The 14,197-nt window shown below is 40.1% G+C and overlaps 4 protein-coding genes and 1 long non-coding RNA gene across 5 annotated transcripts; 2 read left to right on the top strand and 3 right to left on the bottom strand.

Moving 5' to 3' along the window:
* Positions 1 to 178: 178 nt before the first annotated feature.
* On the bottom strand, positions 179 to 1,786 carry LOC116923254 (rRNA-processing protein UTP23 homolog). Its single transcript, XM_032929723.2, has 4 exons — positions 1,306 to 1,786; positions 1,117 to 1,243; positions 626 to 775; positions 179 to 532 (listed from the first exon to the last, which is right to left on the bottom strand). The coding sequence occupies exons 1-4, from the start codon at positions 1,520 to 1,522 to the stop codon at positions 244 to 246; spliced, it is 783 nt and encodes a 260-aa protein (XP_032785614.1). The 5' UTR covers positions 1,523 to 1,786; the 3' UTR covers positions 179 to 243.
* A 136-nt stretch (positions 1,787 to 1,922) lies between these two features.
* Positions 1,923 to 4,361, top strand: LOC123472528 (polyamine-modulated factor 1-binding protein 1-like). Its single transcript, XM_045174158.1, has one exon. The coding sequence runs from the start codon at positions 2,336 to 2,338 to the stop codon at positions 4,211 to 4,213; it is 1,878 nt and encodes a 625-aa protein (XP_045030093.1). The 5' UTR covers positions 1,923 to 2,335; the 3' UTR covers positions 4,214 to 4,361.
* A 2,524-nt stretch (positions 4,362 to 6,885) lies between these two features.
* LOC123472612 lies at positions 6,886 to 7,411 on the bottom strand. Its single transcript, XM_045174477.1, has 2 exons — positions 6,981 to 7,411; positions 6,886 to 6,915 (listed from the first exon to the last, which is right to left on the bottom strand). The coding sequence occupies exons 1-2, from the start codon at positions 7,308 to 7,310 to the stop codon at positions 6,886 to 6,888; spliced, it is 360 nt and encodes a 119-aa protein (XP_045030412.1). The 5' UTR covers positions 7,311 to 7,411.
* A 7-nt stretch (positions 7,412 to 7,418) lies between these two features.
* LOC123472229 lies at positions 7,419 to 7,927 on the top strand. The gene is made up of 2 exons (XM_045173472.1): positions 7,419 to 7,523; positions 7,601 to 7,927. Exons 1-2 carry the CDS (start codon positions 7,430 to 7,432, stop codon positions 7,897 to 7,899), a joined length of 393 nt encoding a protein of 130 aa, XP_045029407.1. The 5' UTR covers positions 7,419 to 7,429; the 3' UTR covers positions 7,900 to 7,927.
* Positions 7,928 to 12,181: 4,254 nt separating this feature from the next.
* Positions 12,182 to 13,606, bottom strand: LOC123472196. The gene is made up of 2 exons (XR_006646488.1): positions 13,015 to 13,606; positions 12,182 to 12,943 (listed from the first exon to the last, which is right to left on the bottom strand). It is a non-coding gene; the product is annotated as an uncharacterized LOC123472196 (long non-coding RNA).
* Between the last annotated feature and the right edge of the window lie 591 nt (positions 13,607 to 14,197).

Raw genomic sequence — 14,197 nt, 5'->3', positions numbered from 1 at the left:
GTCGCTTATTATTCTTGTCCTGGAATAATATACAGTAAAGGCGTCACGGAACTGGATTATACATCTATCGCTTGGGATCCTGCACAAAACGTGTAAGATTATTCGTTTCGGTGGGTGCCATCGAGGCAACGCACAGGTTTTGTGTAAAACGAATGCATGGCGACTTTTTACATCGAAGTCATGGAACGGATGTGGTGATTGTATTAACCAGAAGACCTAGTTTCAATTCACTTTAAAAAAAAATTAATCTGAGGTCTTTGGTACATTTAAACGAGCTGCCAACTCTTGCCGAATATGATCAGCAATTTTGACACGCTTCCGCTTCCTTGGACGCACCCCTTGGTCCGAGGATGTCCCGGCTTTCTGTAAAGGTTCCCGAGTGCCAATTTTCTTCTTTTTCTTCTTGCAGGATAGAGGGTTTGGTCCTTTTGCTTTCTTTCTTTTGAAACGTTTTTCTTCTCCAGTTTGACTGCCGAGTTCCTGTTTTTTTAGCTGACGCAATCGTTCCATAGTGCAGCCCTGATCATGAATACTGGAAACACGCAGAAAAGAAAACTCATTTCCATGCTCTTGAGATGATGCCTATTTCACTCTGCAATTTTGTTAAACTCTTTTTCTGTACCACCTTGATTTGATGGTGGCTCCAGCCAACTCAGTGCTTTGCTGTGATGGTTTTTCAAGCGTGGGAGAGCGAAAATGTAGGTAAAGAACCGGCGTCCCAGGAACGGCCCTTGCAACTTCCCTCAAACTTGGATCTTGTGTTGCAATTATATACCTGTGTGGTTAAAATATTCAAAATTAGATTTTAAAAAAATTAAAGGAAATATAAGAATAGAAAAGGAAATTTGCACTTGTGAACTAAGTTAGATACTGTTGAATGAGGCTGTTGTAGACAATATCTACACTGGGTAAAGAATAACAAAACAAAAACTGGAAGAAAGTTGACACGAAAGGTTTTTTTTATCACTGAAGTGCCTGGTTGATGCACAAACTTCTATCTGTGAATGTTGGTTTCGCAGCTCATGTACAGAAATGTCAGAGAACAAAAACGAAGAAACCAAACGTTGGACAACAAGAACTGTACATAAAGGAATCACTGGTATGGTAAATGTTGACCTATTTGGGTTGTTGTCCGCTATCATGGACTCGAGACATTTTGATGCAAGAACAGGTTTTTTTTCATGTCCACATTTATGAACAGCAAATTGTTTGCAGATACTTAATGCACCATTAATTGAGGGGCCTAGAATACACAGAATAAACAATATTGATAGCAGACAGTTGCTTCCATAGACAATTAGTTACCTATTTTTTCCATTTCTAAGATAACACACTGTGTAGTTAGTAGTTTGAGCTCACATTGAAAGTACTTCGATAGTTGTTCACTGACTCTCACTTGCCCCTCCAGGGCAGCCAAACACAAAGTTCCATCCACTAGAACCTGATAGGGTACCCGAAATCCGTAATTATTCCGGAAGAAGCTCATATAACGATTAACTTTCCGTTTCTGTGTGATTTTCATGGTAAAAACCGGATCAAGTGCACGGTCGTGTGATCTTAAAGTTAATCACTTGCAGTAGGACTGAAATCTGAAACCAATAAGTACAGAATTTTTTACGAATTCGTCTGCTGCGACATGTGATGGATTTCTAAGTCATTTAAAATTTTATGTAGAACTTTAAAAGATTCAAACGCTCTAATTTGTCTTCGTTTCTAATCCCAGATTCGTATCATATCGGATTGGATTGGATTGAATTGGTGGATTGGATTGAAAATATGTTTTAGTCTAAAACATATTTTCACTTTTGAAGGAAAATGGAACAGTACATCCTCTAGGGGATAACGATAGAACTCAATGGCTCTGGGACCATGTTATTAACACGAAAACGAAACTTTTATTAAGACTTTAATTAGTAGTAGCAGTAGGCATCAACTTATATCTTTGTTTAAATTTTAAGTTTTCCAACAGACTTTATAAATTAAGTTCATTTTTAAAATCATGTTTTTATTCTTTTTGCTAAATAATAATTAGATGGTTCATTGTTATGTACTGTACCTTTGGCCTCCTATGTAATCATTGGTATTATTATGGGCACAATAAATAGTTTATAGGATTATTATGTTGACTTTTTTAATTGAACTATATTTTTTAAATGTTGGAGTTCTTAGTGTACAGATAGGATTATGCATTTGGTTTTCTGTTATTCATAATTAAGAAAAGAAAGGACTTCGAAGACCTGTGGAAGTGGCAATAAGGACGACGTTGAGCATATATAACGTCGGAATTTGTATAACTGCCCAGTTCACATAAAGCAGTATCTTCAGAAAATTCAAAATGGAATACTCTTTCTTCGACTTCTTAGTCTATTTTCTCGGACCGTTTCTCTTATTCGGCTTAAGATGGATTTTAAACTCCATACTGAATGTATTTTTACCACACCCAGAAACTTTACCATCGCCGAGAAAAATCCAACCAGAAATAAAGCTACCGTTATCACCAATCAAAGAAGAAGCCAGTTTTTTGCATAAAGATGCTGGCTTTTTACCCGATGGAAACAATTCCATGAACAACCCGGATGAAATAACAAGTGAACTGCCGGCTACTTTGGTGACAGCTGAATTAAAAAGGATAAAACTTCTGCGAGAGCTGGTAGAAAATGCTGAAAAAAAGCTCCTACAACTGGAAGCCGCATTCGACGCTGAGAAATCCACTTTAATGCAATCGGTTCACACGTTTAAATTAACCCTCTTGTCTGTCGAGAAAAAACACTCAACCGTTAATCAGCAATTAAAAGAGACTTTCACCAGAGACATTATGGAACTGACAAGTTTGAATGAACGTGTTCAAGCGGCACTGAAATTGTCAGAAAAAAAAGAGCAAAAACTAGAAGAAATGTTACGAAAATCCAGACAAGAGACAGCAGCATTAAGAACAGAAATGTTACATGCACATGCCGATCAAAAGTCTCACTCAAAACAACATAAACAACTTGAATCCGTTGTTGAAGAAGCAAAGTATGAGCTCGAGCAATTAAAAGAGACTTTCGCCAAAGAGACAACGGAACTAAAAGCTTCGATAGAAGATGATCAAGCGGCATTAAAATTGGCAGAGAAAAGAGAGCGAGAGCTGGAAAACATGCTAGGAAAAGCCACGCAGGAAGCAGAAGCATTAAGGACAGAAATGTCCCATGCACTTTCCAACCAACAAGCTCTTTATGAAGAAAAAGAAAAACACCTGAACTTGGTTGCCGAAAAAGCGAAGCGTCAGCTTATGGAAGTAAAACATACCACCCAAGAAGAAATCATGGAACTCAAAGTGTCAAATCATAATTATGAAGCGGCACTGAAATTGGCGGAGGAAAGACAACAAGAACTGGAAGACTTGTTAGGACAAGCCACGCAGGAAGCAAAAGCATTAAGGGCAGAAATGTCACATGCACTTGCCAACCAACAAGCTCTTTATGAAGAAAAAGAAAAACACCAGAACTTGGTTGCCGAACAAGCGAAGCGTCAGCTTATGGAAGTAAAACATACCACCCAAGAAGAAATTATGGAACTCAAAATGTCAAATCACAATAATGAAGCGGCAATGAAAATGGCAGAGGAAAGACAACGAGAACTGGAAGACTTGTTAGGACAAGCCACGCGGGAAGCAAAAGCATTGAGGGCAGAAATGTCCCACAAACTTGCCAACCAACAAGCTCTTTATGAAGAAAAAGAAAAACACCTGAAGTCGGCTGCCGAACAAGCGAAGCGTCAGCTTACAGAGTTTAAGCAAACCACCCAAGAAAATATGCTGGAACTAAAAATTTCAAACCACAGAAATGAAGCGGCGTTGAAATTGGCTGAGGAGAAAGTTAAGGAGGTGGAAGAAATTTCGTTGAAACGGGAACAAGCAGCAAAACAACTGGCAAACGAACAGGCCGCAGCTTTGACCGAAGCAATTGATACACTGCAAGTAGCAGTTAAGCACGCCAGGGACGAAGTTTTAGGCAAAACCTACGAATCTGAATTGGATGAGGAACCCGTACAAAAAAATGAAACCTTAGAGGAGTGGTTGATAAAGCATGGTATATTAACCAGAGTGCCTCCAAAGACTTGGATGCAGCTTTTAGAACATACCGGATTCTTGATGGAGGAAAAGGCTAAAAATTTAAAGTCCAAAGCAGAAATGCTCTTCCATAATAAGCCGGATCCTGCCAAAACAGAATAAATGGACTTCCCTAAATTTTTCAAAGAAGTCTCTTTGAACTGCGAGAAGCAGAAATGCTTAACTCTCGGAACTGCAGATAACCCAGTAACTATAGCCATTCCTTCTGTTGAAGAATTGAATTGAGATTCATTAAAAGTATTTCCCGGCATTCTCTCCATTCGTTAAACATTTTCGTTAAAAGTGCTTACAACTCCCACGCTTCCTTCTATTTGTAGCTCTTTGGCTTTAAGGCAGATGAGTGTTGCCGCTAGGGCTCTCACGATGACAATTTAAGCGCTAGACCTCAGTTTTCTTTCTTTAAAAATGTTTCCCCCAATAATTAAGTTCTCTGTATAATACTACCGTAGGGGTAATAGAGCTCATTGAATACATGTTTTAATAAAAATAATTACTTGAAAAAAGTGTTACTTGTTTATCAAACCCAAGGCCTATGCCTTCGGCGGATGCTGAGTTGCACCATCTCGCAATTCAGCCCAACCCCATCTGGTATTTTAGTCCCATAAGTAGCGATCGGCCCCGATTAGCTCAAATCGGGTTAACCGCCTCGCCCCGCCCCCAAAAAGACCATTCGGGGATGAGTCGGGGGGCCAATTTGTCATCCGGGGCGGGGTGGGCAAAAAACGAGGTTACCGCGATTGCCCCGACGCTATTTGCAAAAATGGCGGAGTAAGGCGCAACATTAAAAAAGCGGGATGATTGGCCTATCAGTACCACTGTAGTTTTCTTTTGGATTAAAACTTCGAAGTTGGGTCGGATTAGTCATCAGGACGAAATCCCTTATATAGGGCGAACGTCCTATATATCGTAGTATATAGGATATTTAGGATATAATATATAGGATATATATAATACATAAGACGAAATATATAGGAATAATATTGTAACGTTATGTACTCGTCCTCGCCTTGTAACGTTATGTACCCGTCTTCGCCCTTTGGCCGACTTTCCCTCTTCGTCGACGTGACGACTCTTTGTTCCCTACGTTCTACCCCATCTTCTGTCCTCTAATTGGGGCAGTCTCCTTTTTGGTGTGAAGCCGGCCGGATTTAACGAAAACTCCTCCAATTTGATTGCCTGCTATCACCTACCTAATCAAGTATTGTAAGTTCCCATACCTTTTCTCCCTGTTAAGTCGTGTTAAATGTGTGTTACTGTCTTGTTTAATTGCTGGTGTTGGAATGCCAACAAGCATGGCCAGGTCCGAACGGTCGTGGTAATACGACCGTTGTTTCGTTTGTTGATCTCTTGTCCAATTGCTGGTGCTGGAATGCCAACAAGCATGGCCAGGTCCGGGCGGTCGTTGTAATACGGCCGTTCGTGGTGCGCTGCGGTAATGCAGGCACCGGTGAGTTCGTGGTGCGCTGCGGTAATGCAGGCACAGGTCGGTAACGCGGTAATGCGTGAACCCGGATGCATATTTGTTTGTGTTACTAAAAATCAGGAAATAGACCGAGCGGTTCTCAAAAGACACCCACCTAAGCTGTTCCTTACCCTCATTTCTTAACAATATTTATTGTATAGTAATAATACTTAGTAACACGTAATCTCTTCACGATTAAATGTGAAGTATGTGTTGGCTAGATGGTGAAGTATTGAATCGTTAAAAGACCTGAAAAGAATCGATTCTTTGGAAGGTCCTTACCTTTAGCGTTGGCGTATTTATCGTCTGCACGTTAAGACGACGTCTCAGAGACCTTGTTGTTAGCATTGGCGTATTTATCGCAACTTGATCTCAGCCAACGCGACGAAACGGTAGGACGAATGTTACCATCACTTCGTTGTACCGTATGTCCGTATCGTCGCGTCTTCCAATGTGCTGCCCTCAGCGGCAAATATTTTGATGCTTTCGCAAAGCTAAAAGCAGACGCTATTGCCAATGGCAAAATCGAATGCTTGCCGTTGGAAATTGACGGCAAGGGTGCGTTTTATCGTCAACTTTTTAGCTCAACCCGAACTTAAATTGAGCTCAATCAGTATTTTTCGTTAACCAATTCGTCACAGTTGAGCTCGATTTCCGTTTTATGGTTAACAAAAAGTTCAATCGAGGTCGTGCTCGACCAAATTTTGCGAGCTCAACCACAAAAGTTCAACCACAGTTCAGACTGTGGTTGAACTACTAAATTCAAGTTGGTTGACCTTCCCACTTTATAATAATTCTTATTTTCTTTAATCTGGCAACCTTTTTTGTGTTCAAGCCATCACAGCAGACGGCTTTCTTTAGATAGGGACGTGGCACGTGGGTCGTGGTACACGTTTGTAAATTTTTTTTCTATCACAATGAATACAAAGTGCGAAAGTGTTTTAAGACCAAGAGGTAAAATATTTAATAAAAAAATAAAAATATATTAAATAAAAAAATATAAAATAAAAAAATGTTAAACTTTGTAATAATTCCTGACATTTTATATTGTATTTATACATAGGTTACAGCATCACAAACATTAAGTACAACGTATTACTATCCTTGGGTAGCCTGTGCTAAGGACGGCATGGTTCAATTTGCTCATTGCACATGTCCAGCAGGGTAATATTTCATCTAACTGTTTTTTATATTTTAACAATATCATTAGTCTACATAATAGTTAAATTGTTTTCCAGTCTAGGTGAAATGTGCACACATGTCGCAACCCTTTTGCATGCAGTGATATCAGCTCATGAAGTTAAGACCAACACTAGTTGTTTGTTGTTTGTGATGCTGTAACCTATGTATAAATACAATATAAAATGTGATTCACATTTACACGAAGAAATAGTTTGATGAATATACCTTGGCTTTCAGCACGACTGTGTTGCTTGTCAGCTCTAACCCACTAAAGTCCCTAAACCATTGGTTATCCAGATTCTGCTCCATGGCAGCAATAACTTCTTTTTGAACTTGCAGTGGTTCTCCAGTATTTCGACTTTTTTCATTTTGAAAATAGTCAATTAGCTTAGGCCACGTCACTGCCGGAACAATTAGAATGGCATCACGATATTTTTTCCAAAGATTTTCGTCAATCCAGTTTGGATCATCAATTTTCAACGACGACAAAAGCTCTAACAACCGATTCTTTGCTATCGGTTCAAGATTTTTTGAAAATATTGAAAGTTCAGGCATTGTAAACTACACCCATTACAAAAATTGTTCACTTTCATTCGTTTCCCACCAAAAATACTAAAATTGCCAATGCTTTTTTGTTTGAGGTTGCACCAAACTGGGAGAAAGACCTATCCAAGATGGCAACCTCAAACCACTCTATATCTCTAGTTCTCAACAAATCGGATTGTTTCTTATTACTGTGGGTTCTGAAGAACTTGCATAATACCCACGGTAAGTGTTTAAGTTATTGAACATTCTTAAAATACGTAATGGCATAAACTAATAACTTGGCTTATCCTCTGATTCAGTGACAAGAATGTCGGCAAGACAGAACCTTGGACAGACAGTTAAAAATAAAGGAGTAGGAGGCCGTGGACGTCCCAGAAAATCCCAGCCTATTGTGGAAAATCTGACTCAAGTACAAAAAGATCTTCTCAACGAAGAGAATCAGATGCTGCTCGATGAGTCTTCTGGTCAGGCCTCACAGGCCAATGAGATTCATACTTTAGATGAGCCCCCGGATCAACTTCTTACTGCAGATGGTACAGAATGGCTGGTAGTGGATTCAGGAAATAAATTCAGGAATGAAAAAAATGTGGAGCAATAGAAGTGAATACAGAAAAAAGTATTTTGTATTTGTATTTGTATTTGTATTTTATTTTATTTGGTATTTGAGGTTTTGGGAGAAAAAATGTATTTTGAAGGACGAGTATTTTAAAATACAGTATTTGTATTTTTAAAATACTCGTTTTTTTTCAAATACGATACACTGGATACAAGTGCCAAGGATGATTTCTATGGCACCTAGCAAACACACGCAAGAACTGCATGTTTTTTGTGACGCTTCAACCAAAGCGTATGCAGCTGTTGCTTACGTGAAATCCAGACATCCAGATTTCATTCGGCTAATTTGTTGCAAAACAAGAGCTGCACCACTCCCAAAGAACGAGGTATCTCTACCCCGGTTAGAGTTACTTAGTGCCGAACTCGGCAGTGTTCTAGCTGAAAGAATCGTCAACGCAGTTGACAAGGTAAATTGGGAAGTGCATTTATGGAAAGACTCCATGGCAACCCTTGGATGGATTCGCGGAGAAGCAAACCGTTGAAAGATGTTCGTCAAAAACAGAGTTGAAGCCATCCAGAAGAGGTTTGGGCCAGATCACTGGAAACGTTGTCCGAGGAAGGACAACCCAGCAGACCACGCATCAAGAAGCTTGAGAGCAAAGAAGATAGTTGCGGCTTCTTCCTGGTGGGGAGGTCCCTCCTGGCTGAAACGGGAAAAGACGGAATGGCCGCAACTAGATATGCCGACATCAGAAGTAATGCAATTGATGGAGATCGAAGCAAAATTGAAGCAGAAACTACAAATCCTTGCAGCTAATAGTACTTCGGATTGGTTTGACGTACTCGTATCAAGAGCGAGCAGTTATCTGAGAGTTTTACGTACAATCGCCTGGATGTTTAGGATTTTGAGGAAGGAGTCGCCCGGCAGAGCAACCGAAATGATCAAAGTAGTGGAAGTGTCCTGTCTCTCTGTTCACGAAATTGCCGTCGCCGAGAACTTCATCTTAAAAATCATTCAAAAAAGGGCATTTGCAGAAATCTACGAGTCCTTACAAAAGGGAAAACCACATGGTAAACTGCTTCACGGTATTGATACACTAAGGTCCATTTGGGATAGAAAGGAGTAACTCATCCGAGCGACTGGAAGAATAGGTCCGGCCCTAAAAGAACTGCTCATCGATCCGCCCTTCCTTCTTCCATCAAACAAGAGGATTGTCGACATGATGATTCACTATCATCATGTTAAACGGAAGCATACTGGTGTCCAAAACACTCTGACGTTCTTACGAAATCGTTTTTGGATCATTCGTGCACGCCAGCGGATTAAAAGTGTCATAAAAACGTTTGTAAAGTGCCAACGAGTTCAATCACGTCCCTTTAATGAAGAAATTGCTGCAATGCCATTGAATAGAACCAAGAAAGCGCAGCCATTTGAAGTGATCGGGATCGACTACTTCAGCCCAATGTATGTGCTAGAAGAAGTGATTCTTATTGAAAAAGACAGTGATGGGAACGATATCGAGAAAACTCGTGTTGGCGAAAAGAAAGTGCATGCGTGTTGGTTTACTTGTGCAGTCACAAGGGCTGTGCACTTAGAGCTTGTGACTGATCTAACCAAACACACTTTCATGTACGCGTTAAGAAGAATGATGTCACGTCGAGAAGATTGCAAAATTATCTACAGTGACAACGCGTCAACGTTTACTTGTGCAGCAAAATTAGTGACGGAAAATCCTACTCTAGCCAACTGGCTCTTAAGTAAGGGTATAAAATGGTAGTTTTCTCCTAGCATAGCTCCATGGTTGGTTGGGTTTTGGGAGAGATTGGTCCGCTCCGTTAAAGAACCGCTAAGAAAGGTGCTGGGGAAAATGAAGGTTAGTTTCGACCAACTTCACACCATACTGGTGGAAATTGAAGCTATCGTGAATTCACGGCCCCTTACTTATGTTTCTGGCGACGCACATTTCTACGAAGTTTTGTCTCCACAAAAGTTGCTGACCGGAAGACAACCTGGAGCTACATCAGAGTTACCCGACTCAACGAAGATGAGCCGTGACGACCTCATCGAGCTGGACAAACAGAGGAGCGAACACGCCTTGACATGGTGGAGGCTGTGGCAAGAGTCATACCTTCTGATTTTAAGCGATTTTACTGTCGCAAGGGAAAGGGCACCAGAATTCCGCGTGTTGGCGAAATCGTCCTGCTGAAAGAACCTAACATCAAACGTGTTTCGTGGCCTACGGCTATTGTTACAGGAGTGATACCTGGAACCGACGGCAAGGTGCGAGCGGTTGTTTTACGACTACGTTCGGGTAAGGGAACCACTAGGAGCATCCAGACTGTCTACCCTTTAGAAGTCTAAGACGATATCGACACGCCCGTCGACGATACCGGAATCGGCACAGTGAAGAAGACTACGTCTACGAGAAAGAAGAATGCGCTCCGTAAGAAGAATTTGGAATCGCGCGAGGACGCCGGCGATTCCGGCGGGGAGGATGTTGCGGATGGCCAAAGTCCACCTGAAGATAGAATTTCTAAATTCGGAAGGCCCGTTAGACGACCTATTATTTTTGACTTGTAACGTATGCTGTTATTGTAAACTTTCTGTAGGCCGCCAGGGGCGCTGCGAAGCAGAGCCTTCTTGTTGGCCGATATCGGCAATACCCGCCCACATAACATAAGGCAGTCCGTCGGATGTCCGACAGATGTTGGGGTCGGATGTTGAGTACATCTTTTTGATATCCTCCGGACAGCCCGATATCCGATTTGGATGTCCTATGGATGTAAATTTTTTTTGGTTTTGACCGCCCTCAACAGCGCCGTCGGACACTCTACGGATATCGGAACGGGCTTTCATTTGGCTATAAATATGACATGTATTGGACCTCTAATCTAGAAAAAACATTAGGCTATCTTAGGGTTAGAACTCGGGTCTCCCGCACCTCAGTCGAATATTATTCCACTGTGCCAATCTGCAGATGTATTACATATCATTTTCGAACAATACAATCGAATTGTTGTAAAACACTTGAGCTTTTCGATAACAAATCACATACAGGATTTTTAAGAAGTCAAGATGATGTCGAACTTAGGTTAAACCAGAAGTGTATAAATTGAAATTAAACAATTAAGGCTAAATATTTTTTGAATTTTAAACTTCAGCAGGATTTATTAAGTTTAAAGTAGTTTTTTATTATCTGAAATTAAAATCCTATCATAAGTATACTTGCTTTGAATATTATTAGATGCCGAATAATATTTATTTTCTGTAAATTAATTTCCAATGGCTTGGTTCCCGTAAGCTAAATGGAAAGCCTGTGCAAACAAACTCACGACTTACATATCTTTTATTCATTTTTTGTAATAAATTAAAAAATTAACCACCCGGCAAATAGATAATTACTCCTTTATTTTTTCAATTTTTCGTATTAAATGCTGGACTTAAAATAAAAATATGTTCAAGGGTAAAATTTGAACACTGTTAAGTTTTCCCCTTTTGGAAACAAAGAAATTTTGACAATTAATAATGAAACTTAGTGATCGGCCCCAATTAGTTCTAATGGAGTTAACCGCCCCGCACCAATAAAGTGCATTCGTGGTTGAATTGAGGTGCCACTTTTTCAACCGGTGCGGTGCGGGGAAAAATTTGAGGTTAACCTGTTGCCCCGAAGCAATTAAAAAAAAATGCCGTTCTTTCGGTTTCAGAGTAAAAATCGGGGCAAGCGGGTAGAACGAGCTATTATCGGGGTTGTTATCGGATAGATCGGGTGAAACAGTCAATCGATAATGTTTTTTGCATTGATGAATCGATTGATTGCAATACAATTGATTGCAAACCCCAATTGAATTCGGGGAGAAGAATTTTCCACACTGAGCCACGCCTCGATGGCCTGAAATGAGAAACCCGATTTGCAAAAAAAACCCCGATTAGCTCGAGGCCGATCCTTAAATTAAACAATTGAAAATCTTCTTGGCTGTTGGAAGGAGGTCCGTAAAACATAATTTTCGCACATCTATTGCACCTCCAAGGTGACTAGCCGACGGACATCCCTGGAACTACCCATTGAGTACATAGATATCTAACGGATGTTCGGCCATGATTCGGACATGGTCTAAGATTTGGGAGGTCCCCGAACTGTCGTCTGCTAGCTGTTTCGTCTGCTATTTTCGCGGACAAATTTTGGGGCACTCGCTAGGGGCGCTGACTGTCCGGATCAGTCATAACATTTCCCTCCAAAACGTTGTGAACAATGGGGAAAATAGTCGCTTTTGAGTCTTTCTACGCTGTTTTATTGATGATTAAAAATTACAAAACAAAAAAAAGAAACTTGAATCAATTCCTCTTTGTATTTCAAACATTAATATACATTAATACAAATTAATTTACCATTTTAGACAGTTTGCGCAGCTTAAGGTTAGGGGTGGCCAATGTTTTTCCCTTTTTTAAATGGTATATGAAATATGAGATTTTCCAATTGTTTTAGATTAACTTACAACTATTTTATCTAAACTTTGAAGGGTGCTCGTTATATTGCGTCAGTTGCTTTGCACTCGGCGAACCTCACTATTCGCCAACTTAAATCTGCGTCGCATCTGCGAAGCGAAGCGCGGGGTGCAATAATTCAAAGTTCCATTGGTCAAGGTAATAACAGGATGAAACGACTCATAAATCGTCAAAGATGACCAGATGTTCGTAACTGTATCTCTGTAATGCAGCGTGGAACATTAACGTCTTGCTGAAACATTTCTCTTTTTCTTTCGTTCGCATAGAAGGGAAAAGTCAAACAGATTATATCTTATTGCCCCAGAGAAAAGAAATCATCTACGGAACGTGTTCCACTGATTAATAAAAGGACTGAAACGTTTACAATTACACCCAGGCCCCATTCACCACTTTTGAAGCATCATCCAAAGAATCAATTTATTAATTGAATGGCTTCTTTCGTGGTGTTGACTTGAGGCATGAATGGTAATATTTGCTGTATTCTACAACACGTAGAGTAAACATTCTCCGCCGACAGCGGTGTCTTGGAGAAAGTGTTGGAGAAAGTTAAAATCTCCGGGCTGTGTCTACTGACTTAAAAAGTCTTCAAAAAGGTAATAGCTTCTAGGTCTCTGCCATCTATAAACATAGCCTTTAGCCAGAAATGGAAAATACCTTTTGTTTCACCAACAACAACAAAAATATGTTGCCATAAGACATAGAGAAGGTCCCAATCTTCTTTTTTGTCTACATTTTTTTCCCTCGCAGCTTCCAACGTTGAAGCAGGCTAGAATCCCTTGAAGCTGAAAAAAAAGCCACCTTTTCAGTCGTAGTGGACCCAGGGAATCCCGAGTTGCAATTAGGCACAAAACAACGATTAGGCATCTTCTGTAACCTAAAAAAAGGAGAAATATGAATGACATTCCACACACATGAGAGCAAAGTGGGAGTCCTATGCAACAATAAAACAAACTTTTAACAATTAACTATCACACCATGATCACACTTAAAAGCCACTAACATGAAAACATTACATGATAACGTAACATAAATAAGAATTGTTACCTTTTAGTGGCTTAGTCCAGAAGAAGACTGTGACAAGCAACTACTTTTCTCGTTGTTAACAACGTTTTGGAGGGAAATGTTATGACTGATCCGGACAGTCAGCGCCCCTAGCGAGTGCCCCAAAATTTGTCCGCAGAAATAGCAGACGAACAGCCAAAAACAGGCCTAGCAGACGACAGTTCGGGGACCTCCCAAATCTTAGACCATGATTCGGACATCCGACGGCAGAAATGTGCTATATGGGCGTTGTTAGAATTTTTCCCCTTGTAGAAGCAGACCCCATTATTTGTGTCAAAAGTTAGTTTCAATAAAATCAGTGATAGAAGCTGCCTAAGTTAAACTCACAAAGGTATTTAATCGCAGGTATAAGCGTTATTATTAAGATTAATACTTTTCAGTAATCCACCGTAGTATATTTCGCATTTGTTTGTTTTCATTCATCAACGAATTGACGGGACCGACATTGCCAAATTTATATTTTTGTCTCCCTTACATCGTCTGCATCCAAGGAGAATCATTATTTGTATATTTTGTTTTGTTTTGTATTTGTAAAATCAGGCCCACCTTTACCCACGGGCAACCCGGGCGGCCGCCCGGGGTCCACAGGTTCAGGGGGGGCCACGGCAGCAAAAAAAAAATTTTTTTAAACTAAGACAAAAAAAACGTGAATTAAAAAATGTATTCTTTTCTTTATTGATAATTTAATATGCTCGGCAAGTTATAAAAATATGTAATACAGATTTTATAAATTCAAAAAGGGTGAAAGTTCGAGCAGTACTGCAATAGCTACTTC

Source organism: Daphnia magna, linkage group LG5, assembly GCF_020631705.1.
Source record: "Daphnia magna isolate NIES linkage group LG5, ASM2063170v1.1, whole genome shotgun sequence".
In the NCBI taxonomy this organism is placed as follows: Eukaryota; Metazoa; Arthropoda; class Branchiopoda; order Diplostraca; family Daphniidae; genus Daphnia; species Daphnia magna.
The sequence above is the reverse complement of the archived record's forward strand: the minus strand, read 5'-3'. Positions and strand labels throughout refer to the sequence as shown.